This window comes from Sparus aurata, chromosome 12, assembly GCF_900880675.1.
Source record: "Sparus aurata chromosome 12, fSpaAur1.1, whole genome shotgun sequence".
In the NCBI taxonomy this organism is placed as follows: Eukaryota; Metazoa; Chordata; class Actinopteri; order Spariformes; family Sparidae; genus Sparus; species Sparus aurata.
The window spans coordinates 5713235-5727797 of NC_044198.1; the positions used below are offsets into that span (position 1 = coordinate 5713235).

Consider the following 14563-nt stretch of genomic DNA (forward strand, 5'->3'; position numbering starts at 1 on the left):
GTTTTTTTATCACTCCAGAAGTTATAATTCAATTGTCTTGACATAAATGTGTATTATACATGTGTTGTCTACTAATGACTAATTTCATCATTGATTCATCTGTTGATTATTTCTTTAGCAATTGTTTAATCTGCAAAGTGTCAAAAAACTGATAAAAGGTCATCACACTTTACCAGAGTTGACAGTCGAACCCAGAAATTCAGAGTACAATGATACAAAATGGAGACAAAAAGCAAATCAATTCAAACAAAAAAGAAGTAGTGGTGTGCTATAGGGATGTCTTTCTATAAATCAAACTCAAGAAAAGGAGATCACAAAACTAAGCTCAAATGATCCTGTCAGGAATATGAATGCCTGTAACAAATTATATGACAATCCTTCCAACAGTTGTCATGACATTTCTAGGAGCAAAGAAAGAGGATGACGGAAGTTGGAATGGTTCATCCTGTGGGCACCAGGCAAGTCAATACAAAACTTCATGGCAGTACATCCAGTTGTTAAGATAAGACCAAAGCAGTCCCTAGTGCCCTGTAAGAAGCTAACATGGCTAAATATGGCATATGAACGCCTTTGTGTGCTTCTCTTTGCCACATGCAACTCATCATTGTGTATATTATAAATACACAATCTCTCAGGAGACTGTCCCCGCCTGCATCAAGACAGCCACCATCATCTTTGTACTTGTAAGTCTGCTGTATCTAGTCTTTTTATTATTACTATTAATACTACTGCTGTGGCTCTAACCCCCATCCTGATGAAGTGCTTCTAGAAACTGGTTCTGCAGCACATCAAAGATAACATCCCTGCCAGCCTGGACCCTCACCAGTATGCTTTCAGAACCAACAGATTTACAGAGGATGTCATATACACTGCCCTCCACTCAGTATTCACACAAATCAGCAATAACAACACCGACAATACAATCAGGCTGATTCAGGAATCTGGAAATCTTCACGCTGGGCTTGAGTACGACAGTCTGCAACTGGATAGTGGACTGTCTTACAATCAGACCCCAAGACAGTTCACAATGGCAGTCATACCTCCTCTAGGTTAGTGCTCAACACAGGAGCACCTCAGGGCTGTGTGCTCAGCCCCCTCCTTTTCACACCCAAGACTACTTTTCACACTCAGGACGACAATCCCAGACATTCTCTATTGTGGAGTATGTGGACAACAGCACCAATAATGACCGCATAACAAACAGAAACGAGAGTTCATATTGGGAGGAAATCAACAGTCCTGCAGAGTGGTCCACAGAGAATCATCTACTGTTAAACATGAGCAAAATCAAGGAGCTGATTGTTGATTTGAGTAAAAAGGAAGCAAAGATACAGAAGTATCTGCAATGTACCACCTGACTACAGAGCAGCTTTTTTCCTTAGGCTGTGAGACTCCTGACCTCATCCTCAACACTCCAGCATAGTTTTTTTTTTTCTTATGTAGCTTAAAGGGACTGCAACTAAGATTTTGGTGTGCAACCCTGTGTTGTAAAATGACGATTTAATGAACCTTTGAACCTTGAGTATGAGCTAGGGCTGAACGATATGCAATAATAAAAATCATTTAGCAGTTATCTGAGGTCCTGTGATCACAATATAAGTCAAAATTTAGGTGGAAATGGTTCTTTTTTACTGAAAATATAAAAGCTGTTGCGATTGGAAGTCTGTACCACCAAGCATGTTCCTGTATGTCTGGCGAATATTATTTGTAGACCGGAAGATCTCTGTAGCACCACAATGCTTAATTTTTATTCAATCTTTCACAGAAAATTGCAGCTATTGAGATTTGAATATTGCACTTGGCCATTTCAATAATATCTAGATTAATCATTCAGCCCAAATATACTGTAAATACATGTAAACTATCTCTCTGGGTTTCTTCTGAATGACCATAACAGGGACTCACATTATTCAATCAATTTTAATGCATAAACAATTTAATACAATCTTACCACAGAAATAAATTCATTCAAGAGCATCACAACAGTCACATCACTCTTTACCTGAATGTAAACTGAAAATACTATATTAAATACTGAAGGAGTTAAAATCACTATCATAACTGCAGCCTGGCTGAGCTACTTAGCACAGCTAAGTGAAGTCATACTGAAACATGAGGAGAATTTCACAATAACAACATTCAGTAATACAAAAAACTCATGTAATTAAATACTCACATTACACACTCATATAAACAGTAGTTGATCAGGTGTGGGAGGTCCTGTACATGTGAATAAGATTTTCTAGGATATTTTTCTAAAATCTCTAGTTTCATTCTAGAATATTGCTATGAAAAAACATTTGTTTTTTGTTTTCTTCACAGGGAGGTCAAAGTCAGGCTCAGCAGCAGATCAGCTCATAGAGCAGGAAAGGATTCAGTGTTTTGCTCAAGGCCATGTCAGCAGGATGAATGCAAGAGATATCACTCCCCTTGTAAAGTTTTTCTCAAAGCAGTCTCCTTAGCTGCCAATACCTCTTTATGTTGTCTAAAAAGTCTACTTCCCAGCTCATAGGAGACATTTTGTGCAAGCAAGCCTCAGCTTTCACTTTCCTGGTTACAAAACTACAATGTTTTCTGCCAGCTACAATTAGGTCAGTGAAAATGCGAAAATCTGAACATTTAGCTACATTAGCGACAGAAATCTAATTTCACAGTTTAGGTAAGAAAATAGCTCCACAGGTGCCTAAAAGAACAATCCATGATTTAAAAAAAACACATTTTCTGTCATGATAAAGATCTACTATACATTATTTGCGATTCATGCATGCTCTTTGTAAATCACACAATTTAAGGGCCCTATTTTTGAAAATTGTCAGTGAGGTTCTTCCCACCTATCATTACTCCTACTGCCTTAAAAGTGTAATAAGTAAACATTTTTGTTAAAAAGATTCAAAATTGGGAGGCTGCTGACCCCTGATCCAGTGCACACAAGCCCAGTTCTGGTTCTGGCACCCATGTCCATGCTGCATTACCCTCTAAGTGCTTTCCAAACTGGTAAAAACAATACCGACACTTCCCTGGTACTCCCAGTCCAGGCAAAACCAGCTAATAAGACTGCTAACTGCACTGCTACCTGAGCTAACTAGCTAACAACAGCTACAGTTAGCAGCCATTAGCATTTACTCTTGTGCTTGTTGCCCCCTATTTGTTTGTAGTATGAATTCAACAGGTTGAAAATGTATACATACTGAACCTTTAAGCTATCTCTGTACACTTGCTGTGTTTTAGCTTCGTTACTTTTAAAAAAAAACACCCCGGTTGAGTTAACATAATATGATCTATTTTGTACATGTCAGACAGAAAACGTATAATTTACAATTCAGGATACCTCTGGTGAACATGCTTGTGGCCACTGTGATTTTAACCTGCCTCCTTTCATGCATGGTGTCTGTGCAGCCAGAGCCGATGAAAAGCTACCCGAGTAAAATGTGCAATTTTATAACCTGAGGTTACCTGAACACAGATCAGTAGAAATGTCACTGTCACTACTTTAGCATTTTGCAACTAAGCGCAATGAAGTTATCAGGCTGTATGTCACAGTGATAAAATGTGACCATTCTGAACTCATTACGGACACACTATAGCACACTCCGGCCTTTGGCTTAGAGGTTTCGTGGATTCCAGTCCGAAAGCTAAGATTCAAGGGTCATACATTGGGTTGTGGAAGGTTCCATGGTCCCTGTCCAAAAGACGTCCATATGATGTACGTCTGGAGAGGAAATTGAGAAAATAGAGTAAGAGATGAGGACACAATTATTACAGGGAATTACTCTAATATTTGGCATAACAATGTTCAGATAAAACTAGTCTTATATACAAAGGCTACTTAAAGGACTGCTTTTTCGGTAATACATATATTTTGCCTAACCAATAAAATTCTATCATAATCAGTGAATAGATGTAAGTAATAAGTAGTGAGAAAATATGTTTTTGTGATTTCGGTAAACGATGCCTTCAAATGACTGGGTTAAAGTCAGTGATTTGCGCTCTGTGAGGCTAAGAAGCGGAACGATTAAACAAAAAAAAATGTTTTTCAGTTAGTTCACTGTAGTATAATCTGTCATGTTATTTCCCACAAAATGCCCTCAGTCAGGCTTCGGAACATTAACAGTAGCATGCTTATGTACTTGGTAGGAGATTAGTTTGAACTCTGGACTCACCGTATTTTGTAGTAGTACAGCCCACCTAACACCAGGACAACAGTGATGATGAACATAATGACGATGGCTGCAACACTTCCTGGAGAGAGAGAAAGAAGAGCAAAAAGAACAAAAGAGAGAGAGAGAGACACCTTGTTTTAGTCCTGTGATACACATTTATCTACCCTTCATTTATTTATTTATTCAGAATGTTCTTTTCAACTTTTGCACAAGACTTCCTAAATTTAAACCCACTATTTTCCGCGTGTTTGTCACCAGTGTTTGGAGAGTATACTTGAAAAGTCTAACCAGTTACTAAGTAGATATTATCTACTGAAAGAGTATTTATATTACTTATTAAGCAACAGCAAAAGTAATGCACTCGATTACTCCTTTCTTTCCATTAACTGCCCAGCTCTGTCGAAGGTACCTTTAAAGTCAAATTGAAATCATACTTCATATCAAACGTCATGTTTTTGTCAGTCACTGTGTTTTTTTAATGTATTGTTAATAGGTTTTTATTATTAATAGGAAGAAATAAGGTTTCTTATGGAAAATATCAGAACCAACGTGATATGCCTTAACTGATAACCCTTGTCTATGTGAATGACTGTAATCTGTCAGTGATGGTAAATCTCTAACTCTGTATCAGTTAAGACTTTTACCCGGCCTTTGAGCTTAAATTGGAAACTGGACAAAACAAATTGCTTAAGATCGATTTGTACATGTCAGTGAGATGTTACAGAGCCAATCACACTATCACCCTCCTAATCACCTGGAAGCATAATTTAGGCCATTGTCCATGACTCTACATGAGGTCGAAGTTCTTCTGATGATTTACAACAAAAGTAATGGCTTACTTTGATGAGTTTCAACAGCGAGCTGGGGAGACATGCCAGGGATTTGATAACACTCTTGGATGCTCTGACAAAATCTGATGTCCTATCTTAAACAAAAGAACTTCTTATTAGTGCCAGTTTCCTGTAGATTATCAATCATCAGCTCGTAACGAGAGATCACTAACTGCACAGAAATAATTCCAGACTTGGTGTCTGACTTTTGTTTACAGGGATTTTTTTCCTTACTGAAATGGAAAAGCAACACAACACCTTGGTTTGGTGGTTTACCACCAAATGCCCCCACAAGATCTGATATGGCACCACATCGTCACGCTCAACTGATCAAATACAACAGCCTACTTAGCAGCTCTACGCCTCGTACATTACATTAGTGACATAAATGCATCACTCACGACAGTGCACAAAGTTATTTTAACCCAAACTATGATTTAATTTTTAAACCTAGCCAAGTAGTTTTCAGCTAACCCTAACCAGGCAGTTTTGACGCCACGTAACATAACCTAATGTAACATAGTGTAATGTAACAACCATCAAAAATAATATATGTCCTTGTATGTGAAAATGTTGTCTCAAAGCTTTGTTTTGAAAATCTAACTGGACAGAGGCAGAGCGTTATAGTTGGAAACTTCTCTGGCTGGCCTGTGTCAACAGGGCTTGTGTGGGGTGTAATGTTTCGCTTTTCATTTCGGTGTCCATGTTAACAGGTTAGAGCAGCCACAGTGGCTGCATGACTAGCGCAGTCATGCACGGCTCAAGTGAGGCTGCAGAGGCACTCCATCTAGAGATTCGGAGTCTTGCCTTTTTTAACTGTGAAACACAGTTCTTGGCAAAAATAGAATTGAAAACAACCTGTAGTCATATGGACATCATACCAGCATTTCACTACGTATTAATGTCTGTATCAGTAGAATGCAACTTAAACCCAGCACTCTCTTTAACTTTCTCTCCCTCTCTTCCTGCCTCCCACTTCATTACTCTTTTGACAGGGGTTAAGGAAAATCACATTATCATATTTATTGATAATTATCAAAGGCAAACTCCATGTAAACAGGCAGGAGCTGCAGCAGCTATGCAAAGCAGCCACCAAGCACTACACAATCGTACAGTGTAACCAGCCTGTAAGGCCACTGACCAAGCTGCTGTATTTGGGAGTGGCAACATGCTGGATATTGCAGTGTTGGTTTTGTTCTGCAACTGACCAAATAGGTTGTTCTATTGACACAGCTTTGCAACTTGGGAAAAGGCTGGAAAAATATGCATAGGAAGAAGTTACCCTGTCTGCCCTGCAAGTTTTAGATGTTTCCCTTCTCCATCACACCTGATTCAAATGATCAGCTTGACATCAAGCTCTGCTGAGGCCTGATAACAACCAATTCATTTGAATCATGTGTGTTGGCGCAGGGAAACGTCTAAAACATGCAGGGCAGGGAGCCTCCAGGACCAGGATTAATAAAACACTAGAATAGACACAATAGAATACATTTGAAAAAATGGCAATGTGCATCTTAACTTGTTCAGCTTCACACTGTGTCAGAAGCTAACATTCTGAGACACAACACACTCTGGTTTCTCTTCATTACCCGCCATTGTACTGGTGAAGCTGATGGTGAGATATGGCTTGTCCTATCACATGCACACACACACACACGACAACTAGCTCCAGTTGTGGACCACGTTTTTGTCAGTTCTCGAAACAACGCCAGTCACCTCAACCCGGGGCTGGCATGACGTGACTATGGTATCATGGTCACATTATGTTATCTTTACAACCCTACCTACAACACTTCCAATGGGTCACCTTGCCTGGCAGCTGTCAAGTTAAAAAACGCTGGCACTGAGAGACGCCATAAAAGTTCTGAGTCAAATGTATTATCAGATGTACCTGGTGACGGAAATTAGTTCCTAAACAGGAGGGACCAGGTTCAACCTCAGTTACTAGACAACAGCTAAAAACAACTCAAACCACACCAACACATCCAGTAGATGTGAGGAGCTGTAAGACTTGCCTAACCTGACTTTGCAAGGTTGAACTTAGAATACAACTTGGAAATAGTTTCTCATTTGAGCTTATGCACTGTCCATGCCAGGGTTGCCTGTTCAGCCCATAGTTTTTACTAACAGGTCTGTAACGAGTGACTTTTGCCGCCACAATAAATATCATGGTGAGAACAATTAGATGTCATTAAAAAAATGTCAGTGGTGAAACACTTTTGTAAATGATACAACAAATAGGAAAATAACTGGCAGACTGTTTTTTTTCTTCGAACAGCCGCTGTTTTTAATTATTCCACCAGCAAAAAGACTGCAACTGCAACTGCAAAGTACACAAAGAGCTAAAGAGGAAACTGTTCCGTTCACACATTAACCACAGATTGAAAGGAGGTCAAAAGAGAGGAAGAACAGATAATCTGACGCACTGACTCTGCCGGTGTACATTTGACCTCTTTAATCAGAGAGGTGTGATCACCTGTGCTTCATTAGTTTCCATCAAGTATGATTGTGTGTCCATAAATGTATGTGCGACACACGCAAAAACACTCACCTTCAGGGTTTTAAAGGACAGATGATTTATATCCTATTTAAATCAGAAAAAAATGGGTTTGTATAGTTTACCGGGAACATATTTTGATTATGCTTTCATAAAAAAGTTAATAAGTAACAGGCACACCAGACTCCATGAGTGACAGACAGCTGAGTTGCTTTGTAAAGCTGAGTCCAGTGACAAACAGCAAGTAGGCATTTAGACAGAAATGAACCCTGTGTCAACACAGCTTCATTGCTCACTTCAACTTATGATGATTTGCCATCCTCTTGTTCTAAGCTATAAACTTCAGTTTCCAAATTTCCAAGACTTTGGTCTCTTGCCAGCTATCTGTTAAATGAAAAACAGCCTCAGCTTTGTGTGTAGTGCTAATTAGCAATGGTTAGCATGCTGACAAGCTAAACTAACATGGTGAACACATGCTAAATATCAGTCTGACAGCATTGTAACTGTGACCATGTGAGCATGCTAATGTGAGCATTTAACTCCACCGTCCACAGTGCCAGTGCAGCCTTATGAAACCACTATCATAGCTTTATCAGTTTTATAAAACTTGCAAGAGAGCATTTAAACTGTTAGTCAAGGAAATGGTTTTAGGAAGGGTAGTGTTTTGTTGCCGCGTACCTGAACTTAGAGCCTTGGAGTTGTGTGGCTCCTGCACCTCTGTGGTGGTTCGGGGGGTACTGATGGTGGCACTGATGGTGGTTTTGCTGCTGCTGGTACTGGTCATGGGGCCAGTGGTGGTACTGATGCGGGAGGTGGTGGTGTGTTGTGTAGTGGGAGCGGGGGTGGTGGTGGCGGTGGTGGGTTGTTTAGAGGGGGTGGTGGAGGCATCTGTGGTGGTGGGTTGTGTAGTGGGGGTGTTGGTAGTGGGTTCTGCAGTAGTGCTGGAAAGGTTGGTGGATTGTGTAGTGGATAAATTGGTGCTTTGGGTGCCAGGGTCAGTGCTGGTGGGGGTGCCAGGATCAGTGCTGGTGGGAGTGCCAGGATCAGTGCTGGTGGGAGTGCCAGGATCAGTGCTGGTAGGGGTGCCAGGATCAGTGCTGGTAGGGGTGCCATGATCAGTGCTGGTGGTGGCACCAGTGGGGCTTTCACTCTGGGGGGTGCTGGTGTTGTTGACAGGGGTTGTATTGCTTGTGCTGGGGGTGCTGGTGACAGGGATGGAACTTTCTGTTTGTGTAGCAGTGGAAGTGGCGATTTCTGTGCTCGGGTTCGGACTCTGAATTGAGATATTTGTGGATGATGTGGCGACGGCTTCTGTTATCGATGAAGTGTTCCAGTCACTAGTGCTCCCCGATGTGCTGGCTTCTGTTGGAGTGAAAGCAGTTTGAGGGGAAGAGGGCATTGCTGTTTCAAACAGTTTAGGCACTAATCCAGATGTTACTGCATGGCTCAACATCAGAACTGCAAATACAGACAGAAGATGTTTGTTACTTGTCAGTGTATATTTACAGTTTAGTAACGTTCTTAAATGCATTTAAGAGCCTAAGACGGACATTTTTGCTGCTTTGAGCAGCTCCTTTATTATGTTTCCCACTCAATGGAGGTTTTTCTGAAGTTCACTTCAAATTGAGTTTAAATATTTGCTGTTAGTAGGCTAATGTCTCGGGGCGGCTGTAGCTCAGCGGGTAGAGCAGGTCGACTAGTGATCAGAAGTTTGCTGGTTCAAATCCCAGCTCCGGGCTGGGCTGAGCTGCATGTCAAAGAGTCCTTGAGCGAGATACTGAAGTTCAGTATCAACGTGGGGTTCAGTAACTGAACCCCACGTTCAGTAACTGAACCCCACGTTGCTCATCAGTGAGGGCCCTGCGTTAAGCTGGCGACTTGTCCAGGGAGTAGAGTATCCTGCCCTCGCCCTGAGATGAGGCTGGGATTGGTTCCAGCAGCAAAACCCCGCGACCCCATGGAAAGGGATAACCGGTTACGGATGATGACATGACAGGCTGATGTCTCGGTAGCTAATTAGCTAGCTAGCTACCGTTACAATGTTATGGCTGATTTGTGCTCGACAGTTACGCAATTTGAAGCACCAAGAAATTTATGTTTTCACTCATATCTGTTTATTGTTGGCTGGCTGGTTGGTTTGTCAGCAGGATTACACAAAAACTACTTCACATATTTGCATGAAACTTGGTTGGAGAATGGGTCTCAGCCCAGAATAGACCCCATTCACTTTTGGTTCAGACCCAGATAAAGAGACAGATCCAGGAATTGTTTTTCACTCTTTAACATTGTGATAATAGTTTCATTACCACTGTTTCAATGAACAGGAAGTCTGGGCAAAGATCAGGTATGACGCATGAAGGTCCTCCTGTCATCTGAGTATAAATCTACTCTCTTCAGAAAGACCAGAGAGAAAGCCACTTAGTAAATCTATTGGACATTATTTGCAGAAGTTTTTGTTGTTCTTGTTGTTGTTTGGCATCTTCCTTTGGCAGAAAGTCTCAAAATTGATTTAACTGATAGCAGGTTATTCTGTGATTTAAGACACTACTCACAGGATTCAAACAGCACAGTGTTCTCCACAGAGTCAAAGTCCAAGTATGAGTGATCTTGAAGTCTTAGTTAGACACTAAGCTATGAAGAGCAGTGGAAACAAAGCCCCTTGAGGTTAAATGGGATCTGTGGTACATTATATAAACAGAAATCCTCTTGACTTGAAACATTTAATGTACTTCATCATTGAGATTTTAGTGCTCATCAACAAATCAAACATTAGAAAAGTTCTGTCATGTAGCCTCAACACCCAAAAGGGAGAGCCCCATTGTGATGTTAACTCATGACACCATCTGTAAACCGGTGGAAATGAGTCTGTTCTTAAAAGATACTGTCAACTGTTGTTGTGTAAAGGAAATTACCTCACACAAACAGCAGCTTAGCTCCCCGAGCCAAAATATCACAACTTACTATTAAAATTCAGCTTTTTTTTTGTCATTGATCTTATTATCTTGAGACTCCCAATATTCTGACTTCCCCAAGAGATTTAGATTAAGGGAAATCTACAAAGAAATGAAAATAATAAACTAGATTGTAAGGATAATCACCAAATAAAATAGCATGCACTTAAGTTTACTTAAGAGTTTACTTACATGCCATCAGAGTTTGCAGGCTGACCCTCATCATTGTGCTCCTTTTACTGTATATCTCCACAGTCCTGTGTGTAAGTGCAGGTCTGTGCTCTGTGCTCTCTGTGGACAGCTGTAGTGTGTGTGGCTGCCTGTGACTGTAGGTGACTGATTATAAGAGCCAGGGGGGCGAGGCTACATGATGTATGAGTCACAGTCAAAAGCTCACAGGGCGGCCCGTTCACGGTATGAAACAGTTGTAACTTTCTTAAGCAAAGACCACAGGAAGTGGTATTTTAAGTGACAAACAGTTAGAAGAGATTGACGCAAATTCTGTTGGACTTTAAATGATCAGTGAGCTAACTGAGCTAACTGTATGTGATAGTGTTCAATATTGTCTCAGTAATAATCCTATAGGTGCTTATAATATATAATATGCTGTAACTGTATGATAAAGTTTATTGTTTCGCTTTCCTTACCCCCTCAACACTGTAACATTTGTAAATATTTCTAACTGGGTATATATATATATATATATATATATATATATATATATATATATATATATATATATATATATATATATATATATATATATAATACTTAACTGGGCAAATATGTGTGTAATGTTTTTGAATTTGTGATTGATTCAATTATAAATCCACAACTTTTTTGTTGTAACTATTACTGTTCACCAGCAGAGAGCAGCACATGCATTGAGAATGTGGCCTGGGCTTCTCCCAACCAGCAAAGACATTCATAAATAAATAGTACTACAAGATATAGATAATTTCTGATTCAATGAAACTCAATAAAAATTCATAATAGTTAATGAATGACTTACACAGAAACTGACTTCGCATTTGGAAGTGTGATGAAATCTTGTTAACACGCTGTGAGCTTACTAAACCTCTGTTTCCCAAACTTAATCTCCATATCTCTGCTACTGATCCTAATTCCCCCTCCTTTGAAAGCCTAACAGCATTCCCATTAGACTCTGCTGAACTTTTTGTTGGTGTTTATGTGGTATATAGCAAATGTTAGAATGCTAAAGCTTTGAAGGACTGCTGACATGCTAGACTGAGATGATAAATATTATACTTGTCAAAGACCAATAAGTTAGCATGTCTCTGGAAGCATGTTCAAATGCTGACATGGCTGTATACTCTTTGTATTGTTGTGAAGACCTACAGTATTAGCAGTCTTTTGGCCTGAGGAACTTAAGCTAATAGAGACAGCTTCCTTATTTAAAGAGCTGTTGTTGATGCTGATTAGCTGTGGTGGTTGTGATGACGGCTGGTCTGGACTGGGTCACAGATGTTGGGTCGGGCCTTGAAGTAGAACCTGTGTGCTGGACTGTGGTACATGGGTATATGGCATAAGAGTACACTGAGGATTTTTCTACACAACAATCTGAGTTTGAATAACATATTTGTGGACCTGCTTGTGGACTTATACAGTTCGATTGAAAACGTAAGCTGTGACATGTAGTCTGGCTGTGCACGTTCAATGAATGTGAGTCAAGAAAGATTTGAGCTAAAAAAACTGGACTATTCTTATGTCTGAACAATTAAGTAAAAGTGATCAAGCATTGTGCAATTGACCAACCGGGTTTCGACGCAGTAACATTTGTGGGATGAGGAGACGTCTGTAGTGCACTTAAGAATGCTGATGGAGCTGATGATGAAGTTGATGAGACAGATGGACCAACAGCATGTTCTGTTGGGACACAGCAGAACAGAAGCCCTGCAAAATCATTTGATGTTAGAAATCTTGTTTTGACAGATGAAAGCACTAGTGGACATGAATCAAGTGCAGCAAAAAATTCTAAAACTTGTTTGGAAGGTTCATCAAGGTTTCATTTGAATCCAAAGACTCTAGATTGATTCAAAGACAGTATAACCACTACATCTGACAGGCTTTGTTGCAAGATGACTTTAACCAAAGTTTTATTGATTAATCTGCGGGCTAATGGCTACGTACTGAACACACCTGCAGTATTTGGCATTGACAAGGATTGCACTTGCTTGATATTACGGTAAACACAGCAGAATTAAATGAGCCGTCCAGCTAGCAGCCCATTCAACAATCAACTGTAGTATCTTTCTCTCCAGAAATGCTGACACCAACCCTCCACTGGGTCATCTGTGATGACTGAGAGGCATAATTTTTGAGTCTATACATTGTTTTTATTTTATTCTTGTATTTTAAGTCCTGCATAATATACCTTTAAATACAGATCAACTCAATGTGTATGTTCATGGTAATGAATGAACAAGTCAGCCAGTGCAACACTGTAGCTCATTCATGTGCTTTTAGTAGGTTTTAGACAACAATTGAGCAATGTGGCACATAGGAGAAAAATAATACACACACAATACTTGTGGACAATAAGAAAAATATAGAGTATAACAGGCATTATTGCAGCTTTTTTGTCAAGTAAAAAAAGATGTCATAGATTACTTTTGACTCATTTGTTTGGGTAAAATACCCCTTCCCAACAGATAAAATACTACTTAAAACAACAACTACTACTTCTACTAAGACAAGGCAACTACTGCTGGAGAACATTACATTGATAGTGTTCACTAAAGGATGATACAAGTGATGGCCAAGCATCATTGGAAGAAACTCTGATTAAGACCCATGTTTGATGACAAGCCAAAGCATTACATCCCTTCAAGTCACATTGTATCAAAGCAGAAAACTGTGAGGGAGGAAAAGGGTGTGTGTGTGTGTGTGTGTGTGTGTGTGTATGTGTATCTGCTTTTTTGGATGGAGGAGAGTGTGTGTCTGTTCATTTGTGATGGGGAGGGGGTGTGTCTGCCTGTTAACATTGGGATTTACGCCTACCCTGACGTAACAAATGAGAAAAGTGCGTGGCACCCGTATTAAAAATGTTTAAAATATAATTTTCTTACTAAATTAAATGACCATGTAGATCCTGAAGTGCATGTGTATTGAGAACATAGGTCAGCTTGCCATAAAATTAAACAACTTCAAAAATATGTTTTAAGAGTTTATTATCAAACTGTGTGCAATATGTATTTCTCATATCAAAGCTTGCTTGACTGTAAAGTACATTAGTATGTAACAAACATAACATACATCATTTTAAAAAAAGTAAAGAAATGTATACACGTACATAAATTAAATATTAACTATCAATATGAACACTGAGTTTATTCCAATTACATTAAGCAGTGTAACGTATATCATACTGTGTATTTGCTAAAGCAAAAGTATTTTATAAATGTGTTGAGGATATTATGTGTAAGTTGTGTCCTATGTTTACATGTTCAGTTTTCTCAAAACAAGTGCAACTCAAATTGTAAAAATAAAGCAAACTAAAGAAGCTTAAAATACTCAAACTTGTCGGCATTACTTTAATATAATATACTATAATAAGAGAATATGCATTTTCAATTCTCACAAGCTTTATATTTGGCTCATAATTAATGTGCTCTTGTTTAATAATCGCATTATCTTCATCTGTTTTTTAAGGTTGGAGTTAAGATTTTAGTTATATTAATATTTTCATATACAACTTAATCATTCATTTTTTACAGGAGTTGAAGATCTCTTTGTTGAAAATGTTTTAGATATTTGCTTTAATCTCATCCAGTAAGATCCACTGAGAACACTGAACCTTTTTTGTACATTCAGAGATAGGTTTCTGTTTCTTGTAAATGGCATACCACAAACTGACACTGTAGATTTACTGCCAGTTCGGTGGTTTATGAATGTGCACTGAAGTAAAGCTCTTTTTTCAGTCTATGAGTTTTTTTTATACACAAGTGACAAGTCTATCATCATTTAAAAAACATAAATCAGGGACAATTCCTGAAACTACAAAAATCTTTTCCACTTAGCTGATTTTTTAAACAGAATATAAATCAGATTTCAGGGCTCAGCACTAACTGAAAATACATACAAAGATGACCATCGAGTGCGGGT

The 14563-nt window shown here is 39.2% G+C and overlaps 1 protein-coding gene across 1 annotated transcript; it reads right to left on the minus strand.

Annotated features, from left to right (window-relative positions):
- Positions 1–1901: 1901 nt before the first annotated feature.
- Positions 1902–10742, minus strand: parm1 (prostate androgen-regulated mucin-like protein 1). Its single transcript, XM_030434727.1, has 4 exons — positions 10631–10742; positions 8166–8945; positions 4161–4239; positions 1902–3709 (listed from the first exon to the last, which is right to left on the minus strand). Exons 1-4 carry the CDS (start codon positions 10662–10664, stop codon positions 3640–3642), a joined length of 963 nt encoding a protein of 320 aa, XP_030290587.1. The 5' UTR covers positions 10665–10742; the 3' UTR covers positions 1902–3639.
- Positions 10743–14563: the final 3821 nt, after the last annotated feature.